This window comes from Elgaria multicarinata, chromosome 2, assembly GCF_023053635.1.
Source record: "Elgaria multicarinata webbii isolate HBS135686 ecotype San Diego chromosome 2, rElgMul1.1.pri, whole genome shotgun sequence".
Taxonomy (NCBI): Eukaryota; Metazoa; Chordata; class Lepidosauria; order Squamata; family Anguidae; genus Elgaria; species Elgaria multicarinata.
Window position 1 is genome coordinate 144,016,662 of NC_086172.1, and position 20,482 is coordinate 144,037,143.

The 20,482-nt window shown below is 42.1% G+C and overlaps 2 protein-coding genes across 2 annotated transcripts in view; one reads left to right on the forward strand and one right to left on the reverse strand.

The window, feature by feature from the left end:
• The window catches only part of PAX9 (paired box 9), a 33,602-nt gene extending 27,459 nt beyond the window's left edge, over positions 1-6,143 (forward strand). Inside the window, exon 4 of the mRNA XM_063118472.1 lies at positions 5,742-6,143. Coding sequence (XP_062974542.1) covers positions 5,742-5,996 — 255 coding nt within the window. The 3' untranslated portion in view covers positions 5,997-6,143. The remainder of the gene's footprint in view (positions 1-5,741) is intronic.
• Positions 6,144-7,600: 1,457 nt separating this feature from the next.
• Positions 7,601-20,482, reverse strand: part of SLC25A21 (solute carrier family 25 member 21) — a 368,445-nt gene continuing 355,563 nt past the window's right edge. The window contains exons 10-11 of the mRNA XM_063117825.1: positions 20,267-20,324; positions 7,601-7,784 (exon numbers count right to left, since the gene is read on the reverse strand). Of these exons, the coding sequence (XP_062973895.1) occupies positions 7,766-7,784; positions 20,267-20,324 (77 nt within the window). The 3' untranslated portion in view covers positions 7,601-7,765. The remainder of the gene's footprint in view (positions 7,785-20,266; positions 20,325-20,482) is intronic.

Sequence of the window (20,482 nt, forward strand, 5' to 3'; positions counted from 1 at the left end):
CATATGATTTCCTCTTGGGTGAAATTCTTTATCTGTTGGATGTCTGCAACCTGTATGTTGCCTACAGATTTGCCTTATTTCTGGCAGCAGATCTTAAAATTAGGCCCACGTTTTGGACTGCTCTATATCATAAATGGTGATCTGTTGTATAATTGGTTGCTCACTACATGCGTGTGCCAATATAATGTGGAAAACTTGAAAACTCTTTGTTTTGTAATACTTTGCTAAACCATTTCTTGCAGGGGTGCAGGGAGTTAATTTTAAACTCCAGATCTAATGGCTTTATCAGGCAGGTGGCTCATTAGATGATAATGTGTATTATTTAACCAACTTCAAAATGTGCAAAGCCAAGTCTGCTGTGTTTGGGGACCATCCTGCTCATTCTGCTGAGAGGGGGCATGGACATTTGCCCCAAAGTCCTGTCCTGAAGGTACCACTGGCTGTTATAATTCAACATTGCATAGCCAAGTGTGCCTCTTTATCAGGAACTTTAACATACGAAAGCCAACTGTCCTTCTGCCTCTTTATGGTGCTATTTTCAAATCTCTTATTTAAAACACTCCTAATGAGTGGGCTCTAGAGCTGCTTTGTCATTGTCCATTACAAGTTCTTAAGCAAATTGAATAATATTTGCTTAGAAAAATAGTTCAATTAATTTTAATTTGCCATTTACCTACGTAAATGTTAGTGCTCCCTACCCCTGCATTCAAAATCAATAGAGGACAAAAATGACAGCATTTGAGCTGCCAACTGATGTGTTTCTGTGGAAGTTCAATTTTGAAATCAGCAGGACATGCTTCCAGAAAAATGTCTAAAGGATTGGCTGCCAGTTTCTGTTCAAACAGTCAATTTTTTGCTTGTCTACTCAAAAGTAAGTCCCATTTAGTTCAGCGGGACTTACTTCCAGGTAAATGTGTATAGGATTGCAGCCTAAAGAAACATAGCTATGTTAATTGCATCTTTACTAAACACCATACCCATGAATAAGATTTCCATCACGTGTATGCTGACTGAGTTGAATTTGGGCAATGTGTTAAGTCTTCTCTTGGGGTTGCACGAATTGGTCTGATTATATAAATCATATTTACCATCCAATAAAGAGAAGTGATGTAGCATGTTCACATCTTGTGTATTTACACACTTGGCTTTCATTCACTAACACTCTAGTATTACTCATATATGACCAGCTTCTCAGTCCTCACTCAGAAGTACAATCTGTCGAGACCACATGGGACTATTTTCAACAAATATGCTTAAATGTGCTTTAAGGTAATTTTCTTCTTCTTGTCACATATGCAAATATGCACCAATGTTGCCATGTTCCTTGGCTAAGCAAACATACAACTTGAACAGCTATTCTGCAAATGTAAGGTTTAATCTGTTGGGCACACATTTTAAAATTCTGCTGAGCTGGAAGTTTCAAATGAGTTGTGGGGGGATTATGTGTTTGCAAAGGAATGGTGAATTAAATAAAATTAGTAATGTCCCAAAAGCTAATGGTGAGAGCAGAATGGCCTTCTGATGCTGAAATCTTTCCCATTTAAAATCTTTTTCCCATTAAAAATCTTCCCCATATTTGTACAGCTCAGCCTTTCCAGACCCGGTACCCTTTGGAAGCTTTGGATTGCAACTCCCATCATCCCCAGCTATCATGGCCAATGATCAGGGATGATGGAAATTGGAGGGCACCAGGTTAAGGAAGGTTGCTATAGCTTATGTATCGATGAGATCTGGGCCATTTGTGGTGTTTCCTGCATCTTATAGTCTGATTATATGAGCCATGGTGCTGAGGCAGGGCTGTGCATAAAAGTCAAGCACAGGCTGATTTATTTTAAGAAATCTATCTTGCGTTTCCATTATAATAGTTCTGAAGGCAGTGTGCCACTCTGGATTAAAACTTAATGCCAACAATAATAAAAACAATAAATGCAAAACAGGTCGGGCACTGAAATTAAACAGCAGCTGCCAATTCCAGTGAAACACTTTTGCCCACATGGGAGAAGATAAAGGTACCCTTATCTTGTGTGTATGTATATTATTAGCCATGTGTGTAAAAGGCTAAGATAACCTCTAAAACATATGTTTAAGTATCTGAGCCCTTTCTGGGCAACATGGTGTGTCGATTCAATACACATAGAGGGAAAGGGTTGAGATAACATCTTTTGGGCTCATCCACAGTAGCAATAATAACAATATCTTCTTCCTGTTGTTGTTGTTAAAATATGAACACATACTGACATGACTGGAAGTCAAATTAAGGCAGGCATTTCCAGAAGCTGTTGTTTGAGGTTGTTGTTTACTGAAATGGTTGTGTGAATCCATCTTAAGTGCATGTGACATCAATCCAACCATAGGATTATAGCCTAAGTTTACACACCATGGTATCTGAAAAAGGCTATATCAGATCTTCAAAAGGGATGTGGAAGTTCCCTCATCTTCTCTAGTTCAATGCTTACATATTCAAGGGGAGAACTTAACCCATTTTATTTTTATTACAGTCTTGATTCCCATATACCCTTTTAAAATCAAAACCCCACCCCTAAATTTGGTGTGATTTAGGGGAAACTCCCAAGGCAGGCCCTTTTGCTCTGTCAATCTTGTGTCAACCACAACAGAATTATAAAAATGCATTTTGCTAAACATACAAACCATGAAGAAGACATGGGGTTATTTATTTATTTATTTATTTATTTATTTATTTATTTCATTTATATACCGCCCCACAACCGAAGCTCCCTGGGCGGTTTACAACAGTTTAAAATGGTAAACATTAAAAAGTATACAAGATTTTAAAAACCATCAGAAACATAAAAACAACAGTATAAAAACAACAGTATCCATTAGAGTTGGCTCTTCTGAGGTTCCAGTTCCCTTTGACTCCAGCGAAACATTAATTTTGAGCAGTTGAAACAATTCAAAATGTCTCCCCTGTGGTTTTTGCCTCTTAGATATTGAGCAAAAAAGAAAAGAAAAAAGAACACAGGTTACATTCAGCGACAAGCACTCCCTAAATAATTAAATTTCCTTTCATAAACAATGGCTTCAATAATGGTAGTAATATTTACTGAACTAAAAAAAATGTTTCTCAAAACCCAGCACTTAAGAAAAGACTTCTAAGTACCTTGCAAGCCTATAAACACCACAGGGTTCTCCCAACTCCTGATTTTGCATTTTGGTGTTCATTTCCTTCAATTGAAATACGCAAGATGAATTATTGACCCAATATAGGCAGGGCTTTGGAACTGGATCCCTTCCATTTCATCCTTAAGTGAATGTAGTCCCTGTAAGAAGTGGCTGAGTAACAAATGCGACCTATATTAAAGGCAATTCTCTCATGTTACCACAACTCGAGGTGGCTGCAATTCTCTTCACACGTGTTTGGGAGTAAGACCCAGGCAGGATCTATACTACTGCTTTAAAACAGTTTATAACAGTAGTGACAACTGTTGAGGCCCAGGACACACACCAGATACAGTTCTCAAAACATTTTCAAAGTGTCATAGACCAACGTGTTTCAGACCCTAAGGTCCTTCCTCAGGGTAATCTTATATATATATAATTTGGATTTCTACACTGCTGCTGATTTTATCCTGGTTGTGCTTTTATATTGTATTTTATATCATGCTTTATACTGTTTGTTTTATACTTTGAATGGTTTAAATTTTTGTGAACTGCCAAGGGAGCTCCAGCTATTGGGTGGTATAAAAATGCAATAATAAATTATATATATATAATTTACAAAGACAAAAAGTCATCATTGTCAATCACAATAATTCATTCAGTATAGTCCCCAGATGACCACAGCTCCTTTCCCCTTTCTGCTGCTCAATTGGTGGGTTTCCAACATTTTGTATGGCATTTTCCCACTTCTAAAAGGTTGAAATGCCTTTTTTTAGGTTAAGTTATTGGCAGTACAGCTTTAAGCTAAAAATGCTGCTATGTTGTTGTTGTTGTTGGTATGCTGCCCCACCCCTTTTGCCATTGGCCACACACACTTTTCCCTTAGCCCCACCCACCACTAGAATGCAGCCCCTGAGAGCTTCTCCAAAACTGAATTTAGCCTTTGGGCTGAAAGACATTCCCCATCCCTGCGCTACTACTCCGAGGAAGGCTTTTGATCCAGTGGATCTTTGCTGCTGGCTGACTGGGGTTGGAAGCCATCTTGGCTAATTCTCTCTGATCTTGCAGTCCCCTATGTCCCCTAACAATGTGCTCCAGAGAGTTGGGGGACCATCTGGAATGGGGGTGAGGTGGTGCTGGGGGCTGCAGAAGGAGGAGGTTTAGAATCTAGTCCCTACATTTGCTTCCCCTCCTTTTCCCAATCCCTTTCCCTTTTGCGTCGTGCCTTCTAGATTGTAAGCCTGTGGGCAGGGGCTGTCTTAAGAAATATTATTGTAAGCCGCCTTGAGAGTCTTTTTGGCTAAAGGGTGGGGAGCAATTGCTAAAATAAATGAATAAATAAAAATAATTTAGTTAAGGTTGCTTCTCACCTTTCTGCCTGTGGGAGTGTTCTGAGATGCATCCGCCAGAGGACCATCTCTGAGTAGCTTTCAGTGGTTCTGCTCTAAGTGAGTCTTGATCTAAGCTCATGAATTTAGAATGGAAAAGCCTATGAGGACATTATTATCTCCTGATAGTTTTCTTAAAAAAAATGACAGCAGGATTGGGCTGAGAGTTGTTACCACTCTCCATGGATGATTGTGCAAGCTGATGTCTGTTTGTATAAAGAAGGGAGAGGCACAGTAGGTATTCACAATGAATGGCACTTTATTTAAATAATTCTGGGCCTTTCTTCAAGCCACTGCAAAATGCCCCCACCCCCACTGGAAAACATTCAAAACACTTCCACTCCGGTATTTTGCTTGTTTTATTTGCTTGTGCCAAGGGGCTTACTTCTGAATAGACCTGTATAGGATTGCACTAAAACACGGACCTCTTCCGTCAGCAGGAGCCTTTTGATCCAAAATAACTTTTCCACTGGCTGAACTGGGGAGGAGTTTGCCCACTGTCCTTTCTGCCAGTGGGTGCATTCTGAGGGGAAACCACTCAGGGACACTCTCCCCAGCAGAATAAAAACTCTGGCTCCAACCCAGTGAATTCAAAGCTACTGGAATTTTACTTTAGGCATGCTGGCTGGGCAATGCTGGGAGATGTAGGACTTCTTCCTGTCTAAACATGTGCAGGACTGCGCCCTTAACTGAACCTTGGCAGCCCAGTCCCATCCTGGAAAGCTGTCACTTTTGAAACCAGCTTCACGACACTGAGTTGGCACAGCTCCGCTACCAGACCCCGCCATATCACTGTGCAGGGTGGCAGCAAATAATCCCCACTGAGGGAGGCAGCATGGGCTTTCCTGCAACCATTGGACCCACCAGTCCTGCCCCCTCCCCCAGCTTCCAGCAACCAATGGGAGGTCACCTTTCACCTGGAAATGCCCCTGGTGCAGCGCTGGAGTGAGGACAGATGGTGGAAGAGCCGCACTGACCTCGCTCAGGCAGGAAAATTTGGAGTAAGTCCCTGACTTTTCAGCTATGGATCTTCGACTCTTTGCCCCAGGGTGGCTCCGAATCAGCAGCTGCGTCATATAACTGACGCAGAACGGATTCAGAGCCACTCTAGGGCAAAGACGACATCTAGACAGACATTTAGTTATTGCTTTTTTAAAAGACCATGTGTTTTTCTCTTTCAAGCCATAAATATTGTCCTTCTTGTTTTCTTTTCTTCCTCCTCTTCTCTTTTAGGCACCAAGTGGTCTTCCAAATGTTGGAAGCTTCGTCTCCGCACCAACCATGGCGCCTTACCCTACAGCAGCCCAGGTGTCCCCATACATGGCGTACAGCGCTGCTCCTTCTGGTTACGTAGCTAGTCATGGCTGGCAGCATGCGGGGGGCACGCCGCTTTCACCCCACAACTGTGATATCCCTGCATCACTGGCTTTCAAGGGCATGCAGACAGCCAGAGAAGGTAGTCACTCCATTGCAGCCTCTGCACTCTGATATCAGAAATATGGCAGGACAATTTCAATCTAGCCCACTCGCTTCTCCTCTCTCTTTCCACAGCGTTCCTTCTCACAGATTGACCTTATGGGCTCGTGACGTTCCAAACTTTTTCCGCCATAAGATTTTGCTTACACCCTCACCCACCTGCCCACAAACACACCGTTGGTGTTCAGTAAATGTAAATAAGGTCAGAAAGTGAGAAGTGTGTTGTTGGCCCTTGCACTGTTTTGCATAAAGAAGGGCTTGTTGGGTGACTGTTTCATTGGTAAAACCACACATATTTATTCTAAACCAACAGGACCCTCTCAAATGTGCAATTGTTTCAGATTTGTGAAAAACCAGTCAAGGAAAATGCTACAATTCTAAGCAACAAATGCGACCAAACAGAAGTTCCCTTCTGGATCACTCAATAGTGCTTTTTAAAAAATAATAATAATTGTACAGACAAGTTTTGGTTAACAGATGACTTTTTATAGTAACAGATTATAGAACCAAAGGAATACACAGCTCTGTTATTTATCCTGTATTTTATTGTGATTACAAAGAAGGCAATAATATGTTTGTTTTCTATATGTAAATATGGACTTGGATCATAATTTGTGTTTCCACTACTCAACTAATTTCTGTTTTTTGGGTTGTTGTTTTTTTGTTAAGCGGTGGCATCCTAGTCACTATTTTTTCCTTGATGATGGCATTGGCCTTAAATGGTTCGAGTTTAGACAGTTCTTTGGGTACATTTTGTGCACAGGGTGGGGGCACCTGCATTACATGAAAAGCATTTGAGTTTTTTGGGCTGAGAACCAAAAGTGATTAATTTTAAACCCCAATGAGTTGGATCCAGAGTGTCCCATCTACAAATATAAGGGTGCCTTCCATTTGTGGACAGGACTGAGATCCAGTGAAGGATCTCATTGGTAGAAGAAGGAGAAGGGATTTTTGCCAGTTCCCCAATGCCACCTCCCTCACTGTTCCAGAGGGTCCCTTGAATGGAAACCCTCTCATGGGAACTTTGGATCTAACCCCATTGATTTCAATGCCACTTCAGCGTAAGTGTCTCTGGATTAGGGCTGACTAAGTCTTCCATATGGTACCCAGTCTTCTAAAATCATAATAGCACCACACTAATCTGAGAGAGACATGGATGGAAAGGACCTGAACAAAATGAAAGCTTGCAATTAATGTGAAATTTCGTGCAGAGATGTTTTAATAACCCAACGGCAGAATCCATCAGGAAGTTCTCCTGCCCAAACATGAAAGAGTTCTTGTGCATGTTCCTTTTGTGCAGGAGATGGGTGGATTGTGCCCCAAATTAACAAAACCACTGTGAAAGAGAATTGTACTGTAATTTGCTGGCTTACCTGTGTTCAAAATCTCCAGCCCCAAAATTATGTTGTCATTTTAAAAACACGCAAACAAACAAAATGACAAGAAAAAATGTCGTAAATCCCTGCTTTATTGAATGTAAAAAAGAAAAGAAAAAGAAAAAGAAAAGAAAGGCTTTTGGTAAAGTTTACATTGCTGTACATAACCATGTTTTACTCATAGGCATATTGGTGGTGGTACTGCACATATTATTTATAATAACAAAATTCCATTTTTATTTTATTTTATTGGCATTTCTGTATCCTTTATCAAGCATCATTTCATGGTCACTTGGATTCCGACTGCTCTCTTTTACTCTTTTCTCTTACCAGTATAATCTTTTCAAGATGGCCTGTTCTCCTTGGACAATAATAAAGTTGTGAATATAATTTTGGAAAGCCTTCTCAAGCTTGCAGATGCGTGCTGAAGATTAACCATGAAAAGGAAAGATTTGAAAATTGACGTATTTCCTAGCATTATAAGATATTAATATATTATGTATTTTTGTAAGTCTAGTGCAATACTGTAAAAATACACCATTCAATACAGAATTTGAAAGACTGCTTTAATGAAATTATCTCCATTTCTTCCTAGCCATATTACACATACTGCTGGAACCGCAAGATAAGATCCTGTCTCTTTTATGAGCATTTCATGCTTTTATTTTACAATGCCAACAAAGGTAGATTTCTAAGGCAGTGCAAAGAAAATAATGTGTGATGTCATGCCGATACTTCCTGGGAAAATTTCCAAAACATTTTCCTGCTGCAATCATTTAGTCATGACATATGTTGAATTGAGAATATTCGTGAGATGTAATCAGTATGTGCAGACAGTGTTTCTGGGTTGCAATTTTCTTTTGGCACAGAGCACCATTACAACCAATTCACCAGGAACTAAATGCAAGCCATTCTTGAAATGAATGAAGGATGTGTAGCAGTAGTGCTTGATGCACTCAGAAATATGTGTTGCCCATTCATGGATTCTTTAATCAAACAAAAGAGCTTTCAACCCCAATGGATCATGGGCCGTTATTCATTTTTGCTGAATCCTTGGTAAATGCAACAGAAGAGCTCTTTGCACTAATTCTGGAACAAGAGATTTGGGCTGCAATCCTATGTATACTAACTTGGGAGTAAGCCTCATTGAACTCAGTGGGACCAATGTCTGAGTAAACCTGCATAGCTTTGGTGCTAACATCTAAAAAATGGAGTGGTCTGGAGTGCCAGATCAAATGGGAGGAGTCCAAAGCATGGCTCATTCCCATGGCCAGTTGCCCCTTCTGCAAACTGGGTCAAAGCTGGTGTGGAAGAGAGCTGTGCTGTAGATCCTGCCACCAAATGACTCCCCCCACCCCAAGAATCCCAATATTATCTGCATAGAAATTAGCCACACATATTTTATTTTTGTTAGTATTATTAACTTGGATGTGCTGCTTTATTTGCTAAAAAGCCACCAAGGTGGTGCACAGCAATTCAAAGCAATAAAACTTAAAACAAAAATACGAACATTAAAATAGCGACATAATTTCAAAGGCTCAAATAAAAAGATGTGTCTTTACCCTTTCTAAAAGCCAAGAGAATGGGAGCCAATTGTAGTTCTTGAAGGAGCACATTCCACTCTTTCGGGCCACCCCAGAAAGAATGCCCTTTTTAATGTGTCCAACAAATGGGCCTCTGTGAGTCATTGTGCATGCAGGCTTACTGCCTTGAATATCTCCAGTATTCGTGGCGTGAGCCTGTGTGCACCAGTTCCTGGGGAACATGAGTGGGAGGGTGCTGTTGCACCATGTCTTGCTATGTTGGTCCCTGGTTGACAGCTTGTTGGCCACTGTGTGAACAGAGTGCTGGACTAGATGGACCCTTGGTCTGATCCAGCATGGCGCTTCGTATGTTCTTATTGTACCTTCAAAAGGGCCTTTCCTGCAGATCTTAGTACTCAGGCAAGTACATAGCGAGAGGCGATTGCTTAGATAGCCAGTACGAAGCCTTTTCGGACTTTAAACTCTGAAGCTAACACCTTGACTTGAGCCCGGAAAGCAAATGGCAACCAGCGCAGGTTTTTCAAGGCAGGTGTAATATGGTCCCAATACCATGCAGCCTAGCTGCCACATTTTGCACCAATTGTAGTTTCTGGGTGCTCTTCAAGGCTAGCTCGGTGCATTGCAATATTCAAAATGTGATGTAACCACTGTTCCAAGGTTTCCTGCAAACTCAGGAAGGTTTGCAGCTGGTACTCCCAAGTGTAATTGTGCAAATGAACTCCTTGCCACTGCTGCCACTTGAAGATCCAGGGACAGCGTAGGATAGAGGAGCACTCCCAATCTATGAACCCAATCCTTCAGGGGGAGCACAACTCCGTTTAGAACAGGTTGAACTTTGATCCCCAATTCATTTTTCTAGTGACCAACAACACCTCTGTGTTGACTGGGATTAAGCTGACTTTATTGATACTCATCCAGCCCATTATCGAACTCAGGCAACGTTCAAAGGGTTTCAGCTGACTCCTTGGTGTTAGGTGACAAAAGCGTAATCGAGCTGGGTGTAATCAACGCATAGGTGGTACCGTACTCCAAAGTTTTGAATTACCTCTCCAAGGAGTTTCATGTAAACGTGAAAGAATATGGGGGACAAGATCAAACCCTGAGGGACACCATAGTCCGGTGGCCATGGAGTTGAACAAGGGTGCAAGGCAGGTGGGCATCCAAGATGTACACAAAAAGGGAGAAGAGTCTCAGGATGCTATAAGAAAAATTTATTATACAAAAGCCCGAAGCGTTTTGGCCTCTTGTTTTTTTTTAGGTCTTCTCCAGGGGGTTGTTATGAAGCCTGCAGAAATGATTCACAACAAATTATCTTGTGATGGTGATTAGAATTATAATGGGAGTTGTGGCCCAAAACATCTGGAGGGCCCCAGGTTGGGGAAGGCTGATATAAACTAATCCTGAGCCCTTTAGTTCCATGTCGTTCTTATCAATTTCCTGCAAAATTCTCTTTCATGGAGAAAACAGCAACTAGAAGCAATATGAAGCTATCATATTGTGTAGAAATAGTGCCTCCCACTTCCTACTAAACTGATCTAGGCTGTTCAGTTTTAATACTGTTTTTTAAAAGTTGAAATGTAATAAAAAGTCAGGCTTACACAAGGGACAACTGAAGTTTTAAATTAAATAAATATGCACATACTTTACAGCCATTTTTGGTGTCCCCCAAAGATTTTAACTCTATGGGATTCACATTAAGCCCCCCCCCCTTTTAAAACAACAACAACAATTATTTGTTTTGGCTTAAGCGGAAGCTGAGTCCTTATTTTACCTTGCATGTGACATGGCAACATGAATATTACAAAAGAGGCAACGTGGAGTGGAAGTAGGGGAAGCCGTTTTTAAAAAACTATACGTATTACAATTCTTTATGAACTTGTAACCAGCTTTCCCTTGTCTGATTAAGACATTTTCAAATATTTTTCACACTTGGAATAAATGTTGAATTTTCTGTGAGTCTCATGAGGGATGAGAGCCTATAAATAATATTTAAACTAAGCAATTATGCCTCTTGTGGAAATACGAATTAAGGCACAATTGTTTACATTGTCTACATTCTTTTAGTGAAGGTCGAGCCCTGATAACCTCATGCCTGCCAGTTGGTAACCAGGGGGAATTTAGTGGGGTGGATGTTGCAAATGATGCTGTTCCAGGTGATGGGTCACTGGACCCCATCAGACTACTTGTAGTTGGTTTCTTCTGGTTCTTTTAAAACTGATGTGAACTTTATATCAAAGAATTATCTTTTGCCTGAGAACATTTTTTTTTATGATATGCATAGAGGCAAACTGGAAGACGTTGTTTTTGCAGATTAGCCATCTTTTACAGCCTCATTACACCAATCCAGAGCCTTTTAACCGGAGGATTTAAATTATGGGTGAGGAGCTTGTGACCTTCCAGATGGTGCTGGACTCCAACTCCCATTAGCCCCAGCCACCATGGCCAGTGGTCAGAGATCATGAGAGTTGTAGCCCAACATCAGGTTCCTCCACTCCCAATTTCAATTTTTTAAAAGGGCTCTGAGGTCAGAGTCCGCATTTGATTTATGAGCATAAAGCTACCTACGCAAAAAAAAATAATAAAAAAAAATCTTTTGATCCGAACTGGCAATAAGTTCAATATATTCTACTCTCTCTCTCTCTCTCTCTCTCTCTCTCTCTCTCTCTCTCTCTCTCTCTCTCTCTCTATATATATATATATATATATATATATATATATATATTTCAGCCATTTAGAATCAGAGTGAAAGTTTTAAAAAGACTCATGTCCCTCTGAGACATCTATATAAAGAATGGATATGTTGCTGTGAGATGTCTCAGATGTGCATGAGTACTGTTAAAGCTTTCACTCTGTTTCTAAAAGGCTGAGTCGTAATACTCCTCCGTCCCACGTACAATCTTGCCTCCTAGTTTCTCACTGCACAGATCAACAGTTTGGGGGGTATGTGGTGGCAGCAGGGGCTACCAGTCAGGATGGGTGTCCCTTCTTCCTCTCCTCTACTGAATTTGTGAAAAGCTTAACTGTGAAGCCTCTCATATCTCATTCCTGCTATTTGAGTAAAGGGAGTGGTGATACTGAGTAGTATCCAGCGGTGCCCTGTCACTCACATAAATGATGTTGCACTAACATAAAGCAACACTTGCACAATGCAGCTAGCACTTGGTAGGGCAATGGCAAAAAACAGATTTGCCACCAAATTCCAGTGGCAAATTGCCACTTTTTCACCTTGCCCTACCAAGCGCTAGTTTCGTTGTGCAAGCATTTCTTTATGCTAGCACAACATCATTCGCACTAGTGATGGGGACACTGTTGGATACTATCCAGTAATGCCACCCCCTTTACCCTAATAGCAGGAAGGAAATATAAGAGTCTGCACAATTAACCGTTTCACAAATTTCACAGAAACCTGGGACCTTCTGTATGACAAGCATGTGCTCTGAGCAATGATTTGTTCATCATAATGGAAAACATCACCCAGAAAGTCAGTTCACACATTCACACACAATTGGGATGCTGATCCACATAGCAGAGGAATTTGATGCCTCTTACCCAGTGTGCTATTGTGGTTAGAACAGGGGGTGGGGAGTATGTGGCCCTCCAGATCTCATTGACCTGCAGCTCCCATCAGTCCTAGCCAGCGTAGCCAATAATAGGGGATGATAGCAGTCCAACAACATCTGGAAGAACACAGATTCCCCATCTCAGTTGTACGTGGTTGTTTTGTGAAAGTGTGGTAAAAGCAAGTTATCAGCATAAATGAAAATTAGAAATCATATCCAGCAAATACTTTGGGTTCAGCCAGAAAATCAGAAATTTTTATGTAGCCATTTAAACACAACATAACACAACACACACGCATATGCGGGGCGGGGGGGGGGGGTCAAGGGAAGTTGCTATAAAACAGTTCTATTTTATTGAAAGATGAGGCTGAAAATATAATTAAAAACATGTTGGAAACAATGTATAACAGAAGGCTATGTATGTATATACGGTCTGTAAAAAGCCTTTTATTTTTATATTTTGAATGCTCTAAATTAATAAAGAAAAGAATAATGGAGATGGACCTGATTTCTTTCTTCTTCTTCTTTTAAACCACTTTCCTGCACTAGAGAGTTTTGTCATAACTGATGACAAAATCACCCTCTCAAAAGACTTGCCTTAAGTATGACACAAAATGAACCAATTGCTTTTTTTGTTGACTTTAGCTACTGGAGCACATCTTGAAGGAGTCAGTGTGGTCAAATCCAGACAAAAGAGACATTTACGTTTTCATGTCAGTACAGGTATTTTTAAAAATGCTGAGAAGGCACCTCTGTTTTTATTGTAAAGCGTGTGCCTCTATAATCCAATTTTAACAGAAGAAAGAATGTAAATACTGCAATTCATTCTATAGATTTTGCTTGAAATCTTGGGAACATGGAGTTGGATTCATATCAATGTTTAGAGCAGACCCATTTATATTCAATGGAAGTGAAGTGAAATGAGACTAATGTGTCCCATTGATTCCAATGGGTCTATTCTAAGTATGACTAAATCGACATCCAACCTATAGTTCTGCAAATCTTCTCAGAAGTACAACACACCTAAACAAGATATTTGCAACCCAGGATCATACCATTATAAATTAACACTTTGCATTACCTGCAGTGATCTCCAGGAAACCACTTCCTTCAGGAGCACAGTTACTAACACAACTCATTGCATTAGACAATCATTATCATGAACTTCTACTAATGTAAACTATGTAATTGAATGCAAAAAGAAAGAAAGAAAAGGACGTTATATGCAATATGTAGGGGAAATTAATAGAACATGATTCTATAACCACAAATCTGCAATTCTTAACTAAAAAACTGGAGCAGCCAGTTGTAAGACATTTCAACTCACCACACCAAGCAGGATATTGCACTATGAAAGCTGTATGAAAGTATCTAAAAGGCAGGAGCCACACTACTGCTTTATAGTGGTATTGAAGTGCATTGACAACTGTTGGGGTCCATTGACACATACCATATACCACTTTCATACCACTTTCATAGAGCTATATCCTGCTTGGTGTGGCTCCTGCCTTTCAGATACTGCTTTCATAGTGCTATATCTTGCTTGGTGTAGATCTGGCCATAGTCTCTCTGAGTTACAGTTTCTTCCAAAAGAACAAAGAAAAGACACTGACGTGCTTGATAAAAGGGGAAATTTCTGGATCTATACACTCAGAACTCTCAGTCCAAATTGCCTTAATCTGGAGGACAATTCGTAAGCGTTACACCAATCATACCTCTGTTTTTTTCTCCTAAAACATCACCAGGCGTTCCAAACTGAAACTCCTGATATCCATTTAACAACACAGCTACTGATGAGGGCAGAAGCCGAACTCTCTGTGTGTGTGTACACACACACACACACACACACACACACACACACACACACACACTGTTGTTAGTCTTTCTAGAGAGAGAGAGAGAGTGGGTAGAGTTCTGAAGCCTACAGGATTCATACCCAAACCATCATATGGCCCACAACACTTCACATATGACACCAATTTTCGCTCCCAAACTTTTCCTCTTCCTCTCTCTCTTTTTTTTTTAGGAGTCAAATCTTTGCACATAATTAATTCCAAAGATCAAGACAGAAAACACTCACTTCTGAGAACAAAGTCCTGAATGATGGATTTGGTTGTGGCCAATGCAGGATAAAATTGTTGCCCAGATGTGAAAAAAGGAGCTAATTACATTGTACATGCCAGAGCAAACACATTTGGAACCCCACAGAGAAAAGGCTACATCTCTGCACTAAAATCTCTTCTTCCAAACCTGCTTTTGGTTTAAAAATGGTCATTGTGGCTTTGTTACATGCATGTAATGTGTAGTTAGCCCACAGGACTAAATTAGAGGTTATGCCATACATGTGTTTGGTGTGGAAAACAGCTGCACATGCTTAACACCCCTCCCCGCCCCATAATGCCTAGTACAGGGGAGGGCAACCACCAGGCCACAAGCCTAATCTGGCCTGCAAAGGTTGCCCATCCAAACTGCGGAGCCTGGTCTTACACTCACACACACTGCAGTTATCTTTCAGATATTTGGCAGGCTTAACCCCTCAGAAGGGACAATGATTTCTGCAATTTTCATCCAATACTTTAAAAAAATCAAAAGTGCAAGGCATGTAGCACAAAGCGCACTCACTACACATATTTTCTAATCCCCTCCTAAGGAGCTGCTATGGAAGCTGGGGTTGATGCACATCCCCGGCCTTCCTCTCTTTTCACAAGAGCTGCTCTTGAACTTCAGGCCACCAATGCAGCATACTGAGTTCATCAATGCAGCATACTGAGCTGGCACTCACGTTTTTCAGTTTTTCAAAAAGTGTATTTTTATCTTTTCAAAAATCACCCCATCTCCCCTATATGTTCAGTAGGGGTGTGCACGGACCCCCCGCTCTGATCAGCCCGCTCCGCGCTGCTCCGCCCATACTCCGCTCCTCTTCGCCGCGGAGCTCTGGCTCCGAATCGGAGCTCCGCAGTGGAGGGGAGTGGTGCCAGGTAAGGCCGGGAGAGGAGGGCAGGGGGGGGTTTACCGGGCCTGTGCGGCGAAGGCGGCAGAGCCCGGTAAGGGACCAAGGGGGAGGGGGGCCTTACCTGCCTCTGTCCGCGGTCCGTCGGCTTCTTCAATTAAGCCTGCAGTTCAACCAGGAAGTCTGGGCCGCAAGTGCAGTGCGGCCTAGACTTCCTGGTTGAACCGCAGGCTCAATTGAAGAAGCCGAGGGACCGCGGATGGAGGCAGGTAAGGGAGAGGATGGGGGTTTACCGGACCCTGCCGCTGTCGCCGCATGGGCGACAGCGACAGCAGCAGGGCCCGGTAAACCCCTTACCTTTCCGGCGGAGCTCTGGATCGAGGCGAAGGATCCGCCTTCACCTCGATCCTCTTCGCCACGCTCTGCCGGCCCTCCAATCCTCTTCGCCTCCGCCTTAAGGGGAGGCGAAGCACCCCGCTCCGCTTCTAATTCGCCGGTCCGATTAGAAGCGGAGCACATCCCTAATGTTCAGTAGCTTAAAAATAAATGTATACAAAAAGGAGAAACAAGGGTTGAAATGCAAGTTTATTATGTTGGGGGTGGGAGCAGTTCCAGTAGGAAAAGAAACAAAATTGATGGTACAGCATATAAAATTAGCTACTTCAAACAGATGTGTTAGGGCTGACATGAAAACAAGCTGTAGAATTAACAGAGAAATGATAGAAACATCATCATACCTGGAGAAGAGATGTTCATTAAGGGTGAAACATTTAGTTTGACCAGGGGAGGCTGGTGGCTCTGATGTCAGTGAGGTGGTGAATCTGCTCCGGGTTTCAGTCACAACCAGTCAGAACTGGTTCTGGTGCAGAGAAGTGGTGCAGAGCACCTTGGATAGCTCCTTTAGAGTTCTGACGGAAATCCAGAGTGGATTCACCGCTCCACTGACATAAGAGCCACCCACCTCCCCTGGTCAAACTAAATGTTACATTGAAAGCATGTTTGAATCCACATGTCCTTTTCTTTACAAAAAATAAAATAAGCAGATCTCAGTCCAAAAGTGGGATATAGCAGAGGGCAGGGATGGGGAACCGCTTGAAGCCTCAGGGCCAAATTTCGTTTTGGAGAAGCTGTCAGGGCCCATATTCCAGTAGTGGGTGGAGCTAAGGGCAAAAGGGGTGGGGCCAAAATACCATCGTGTCTTAGCTTAAAGCTTTTACTGCCAATAACTAAGCCTTAAGAAAGGCATTTAAGGCTTTTAGAATGGGGAAAACTGCACAAAAGCTGAGAAGCCTAGTTGGGTTGGACCACTTTAGACAGTGGTTGGGAGATAGTATAGTTAAATGCTCCTCCAAAAGAAAAGCAAAAGCAAACAAAGCCCTCTGCATATAGAAAAATAGATGTCAGAGACAAGATGATGTTACTGTCCCCCCCACCCCCACTCCTGCTGGGCTAATATTGGCTGGAACAAAGGGACATAGGAAGCTGCCTATGATTGATCAATCTGGCCCAGTACTGTCAACACTGACTGGCAGTGGCTCCCCGAGGTTTCAGGCAGGAATTGTTCCTAGCCGAACCTGGAGTTGCTGAGAATTTAAACTGGGACCTTCTGCATGCAAAGTAGGTGTTCTATCACTGAGGTATGGTAAGATGGTGGGGCGGGATTTAGACTGAGGAAATGGTAAAACTCTTCCCCGTTGCTAGTCTTGGCTTTAAAATTAAAATCAGAGTCTTCCCACTCCCCTAGCTGCTTTAAAAAGGAACGTGTAAAACATCAGGACATATGATCAGGGATCTCCCACCACTCGTGTTGTTTGGTCCAGAGATCTGTAAACACTGCTACACTTGTAGATTTCCTTCCAATCCTCAAACTGGGTGGAAGGGGGTGAGGGAACCTGGGCTTCTCCACCCAAACTCCAAGGAAGCCATCAGGAATTCCGTGTGTGAGCAGCTTCCTGGATCACCTAATAGGTCTCATGGAAGAATCAACATGAGAATTTTACCTACCTACAAATAAAGTGTACAAAATGATTCATGGTGTGGAGAAAGTGGATAGGGAGATATTTCCCCCCTCTGTCATAGTACTAGAATCCAGGGTCATCCCGTGAAGCTGACAGGACAGATAAAAGGAAAGACTTCTTCACACGGCACATAATTAAATTACGGAATTCGCTACCACAAGATGTGGTGATGGCCACCACTTTGGCTTTAAAAGGGGATTGGACAAATTCATGGAGGATAAGGCTATGGGCACAGCACTGCCTCTGCTGCCAGCCTGAGACTGCCTGCTGGTTTGAAGGCAGTGCAGCCTCTTAAGATCTAGCATACCTGGGATCCTCTGCCACCAAAGAAAAATGATCCCAGGTGCTAGAGTTGCGTTTTGAAGGAGAGGGTGCAGGTAGAGCCTCAAGCCTCACCCTTCTTCTCCTGCACTTCGGAAGGACCAGTAGCAGCAACAGAGAAAAGGATGTGCCTAATTTTGGGTGGGTGGGAACAAGAAGGAACACTTCTCCCTCTCCCAACATGGGCAGAGCCAGCTTTCTTTGCTGGGTTTTCTTTTCTCTGTGTATCTCTGCTTTTATTTGCTTCTTGCAGTACCACTCCACTCCCCTTTGTGTGTTATTGAGTGTGTGTGTGTGTGTGTGTGTGTGTGTGTGTGTGTGTTCTTGTTCCACACATGGATAGGGGACTTTGATTTTTGTAGAAGGTTTCTAATTTCTGAAACTACGGCAAGCTCTCTTGAGAGAATATTAAGTGCATCTGAAGTGTGTGTGTGTGTGTGTGTATGGGGTGAGGTTCAAGGGGTGAATTTTTTTAAAAAATCCTAACAATCAAGGAATGAAGGGATCTGCATCCAACTTGGCATGGCTAAAGCCCTTCTTAAGAGCTACCAGGGTGCCAAGTTTCTATTCTTTTAAATGACAGAGTTTTAAGCATTTTTGTGAATTCCCATTGACGATAATAGAGCGATTCTCCGAAAATGGAGCGGTTTCCCACCGGGTAAACCAACGGTGCGGGAATACAGCGCCTCCCCAAAATTGGGCTGGGGAACAGTCTCATTGGAGCTCTGGCCTGAATTTCAGGGAGGAGCAGACCTGCTCTGCACACCCCTAAGCCCAACTGTATCAAAGCCCTTCCATTGGTGGGAAGTTTTCACTGGATCCCTCAAAATCCCTTTGGCTTTTTTACTGGAATGTAAGCTTTTATTTAATTGTCAGAATATATGTGAATTAATCAGTGAACTTATGAACTCAGGGGAGAGGGAGACACTTTCCTTCCAAAATTTGAGTGGAGGAACCTTCCATGCATGGAGCCCTTCCATCAGCAGATGGCTGTTCCTGGATCCAACCTAGGGATTGCAAGCTCAGGCCAAACTTGTCAAACTTGTTAAACATTATTTTTGGTTCATTTGGACCATGAGGGTGAAATTGCACATTAAAGTATAAAGGGTTGTTGTTGTTCTTGTTGTTCTTCTTCTTCTTGTTGTAACAACACAAATGGAGGGTGGACAGGGGAGTGGTTGCAAAGAAGAACTGGTGGATGCTTAACTCTTGCCCAGGGCTGGGCAGAGGGGGGGCAGTGGGGCCAGTTGGCATGGGCCTACGATTTTGAGGGGGCCTACTCCAAGTTCCCTTGGCAAAGTTGCTTGATTTTTCTATTGTTGATGATGAATTTGCCCAAAGAAAAGCATGTAAAGCATTTCTGAATATGAAGAAGTGATGCCTTATATACATCATGAATAAAAGTGCTTGCCATTACCTTTTTTATAAATCGTTCTAGTTCATATGTATTTAGAACTGATTAAAAATACTTAATGAGCAGTTTGAAATGGGGCCTACATTTCCCATCTGGCCCGGGCCTACTACCAGCTTTGCCTGGCCCTGCTCTTGCCCCCAGGCAATCCTCTTCTACACATGCCCATAACCCCATTTCAAATCTGTTTCCCTTCAGCTGGGTGTGGGAACAGAGTTCTCTTAGAATTTGACTCGTGTTTCACTTCGGGGATGCTCCTGCTGGTGGAAAGGAAAAAGATTACCTTTGCTGATTTTCCCCACAGCTCCAAGCATCCGTCCCAAAATCTGCTCTGGAAGGTTAGGGGATGCTCTGGAACTGCGTGGAAGGTGGTGCTGGGGGCTGTGTGGGGTGGGGGATGAGAATTGGCTAAAGTTAACTTCCCCCCTTTTGTCAGTGGGATCACTCTGCTGGATCAGAATCCTTCCATTTGTGGAAGGCGAAGTCTGCTTCCAACCCACATAGTTCTATCCTTATATGGCACAAAAATGAGTATATTAAATTTGGTCTTTTATCAAACAACTGGTGGTAGTTTTTGTTTATTAAGTTGTATGTTACCTTACGCTTCCTTTAGTACTTCAAAACAGGACCTAACAGTGCAATCCCATACATGTCTACTCAGTAGGAAACCCCATTAGGTTCCATAGGACTTACTCCTAGGAAAGTGACTCTAGGTTTGCATTCCAAAATTAAAGTTTTAATTATCTATAGATTTATCTAGCATTGTTGTTCAATTGTGTAATTGAACAATCAAGCAAAGACAGATGATTGTTCAATTAAACATTTTAAATTTGCTTGACAGGCCTAACTTTTTAGACATTTGTAGCTTTTCTTTTCTTAGTTGGAATGGCTCATGTATTTGTGTCTGTTGCTAGAATATAATCTCATTCTTGGAAAGAGTTCTGTGCTATCAGCCTTCATTAACTTCAATGATGGGGGGGGAAAGAAAGCATTTTGCAGAGAGAAAGAGAGAGAGAGAGAGGTGATTACTTCTAGTTTGAAACATATTTTAATGTGCATCGCTTCAAATAGCCTATTGCCTTAGAAATCATATTTTGATCACCAGTTTTCTTGAAGCCATCCAAAAGCATATTCGTAAACCAGAAGCATCACTGCACCACCTAGAAAAGAGAACATTATTTTATGAAATACAAAATCCTTTTCAGGATTTATGCAACCTTTTATATAGGACTGCTCTGACACTTCTACACAACTTGATGTGTAGTTGCAGCCTCTTCTTACTCTTACCTGGGGTCTGTTTTCACAGCGCTGAGTTGGC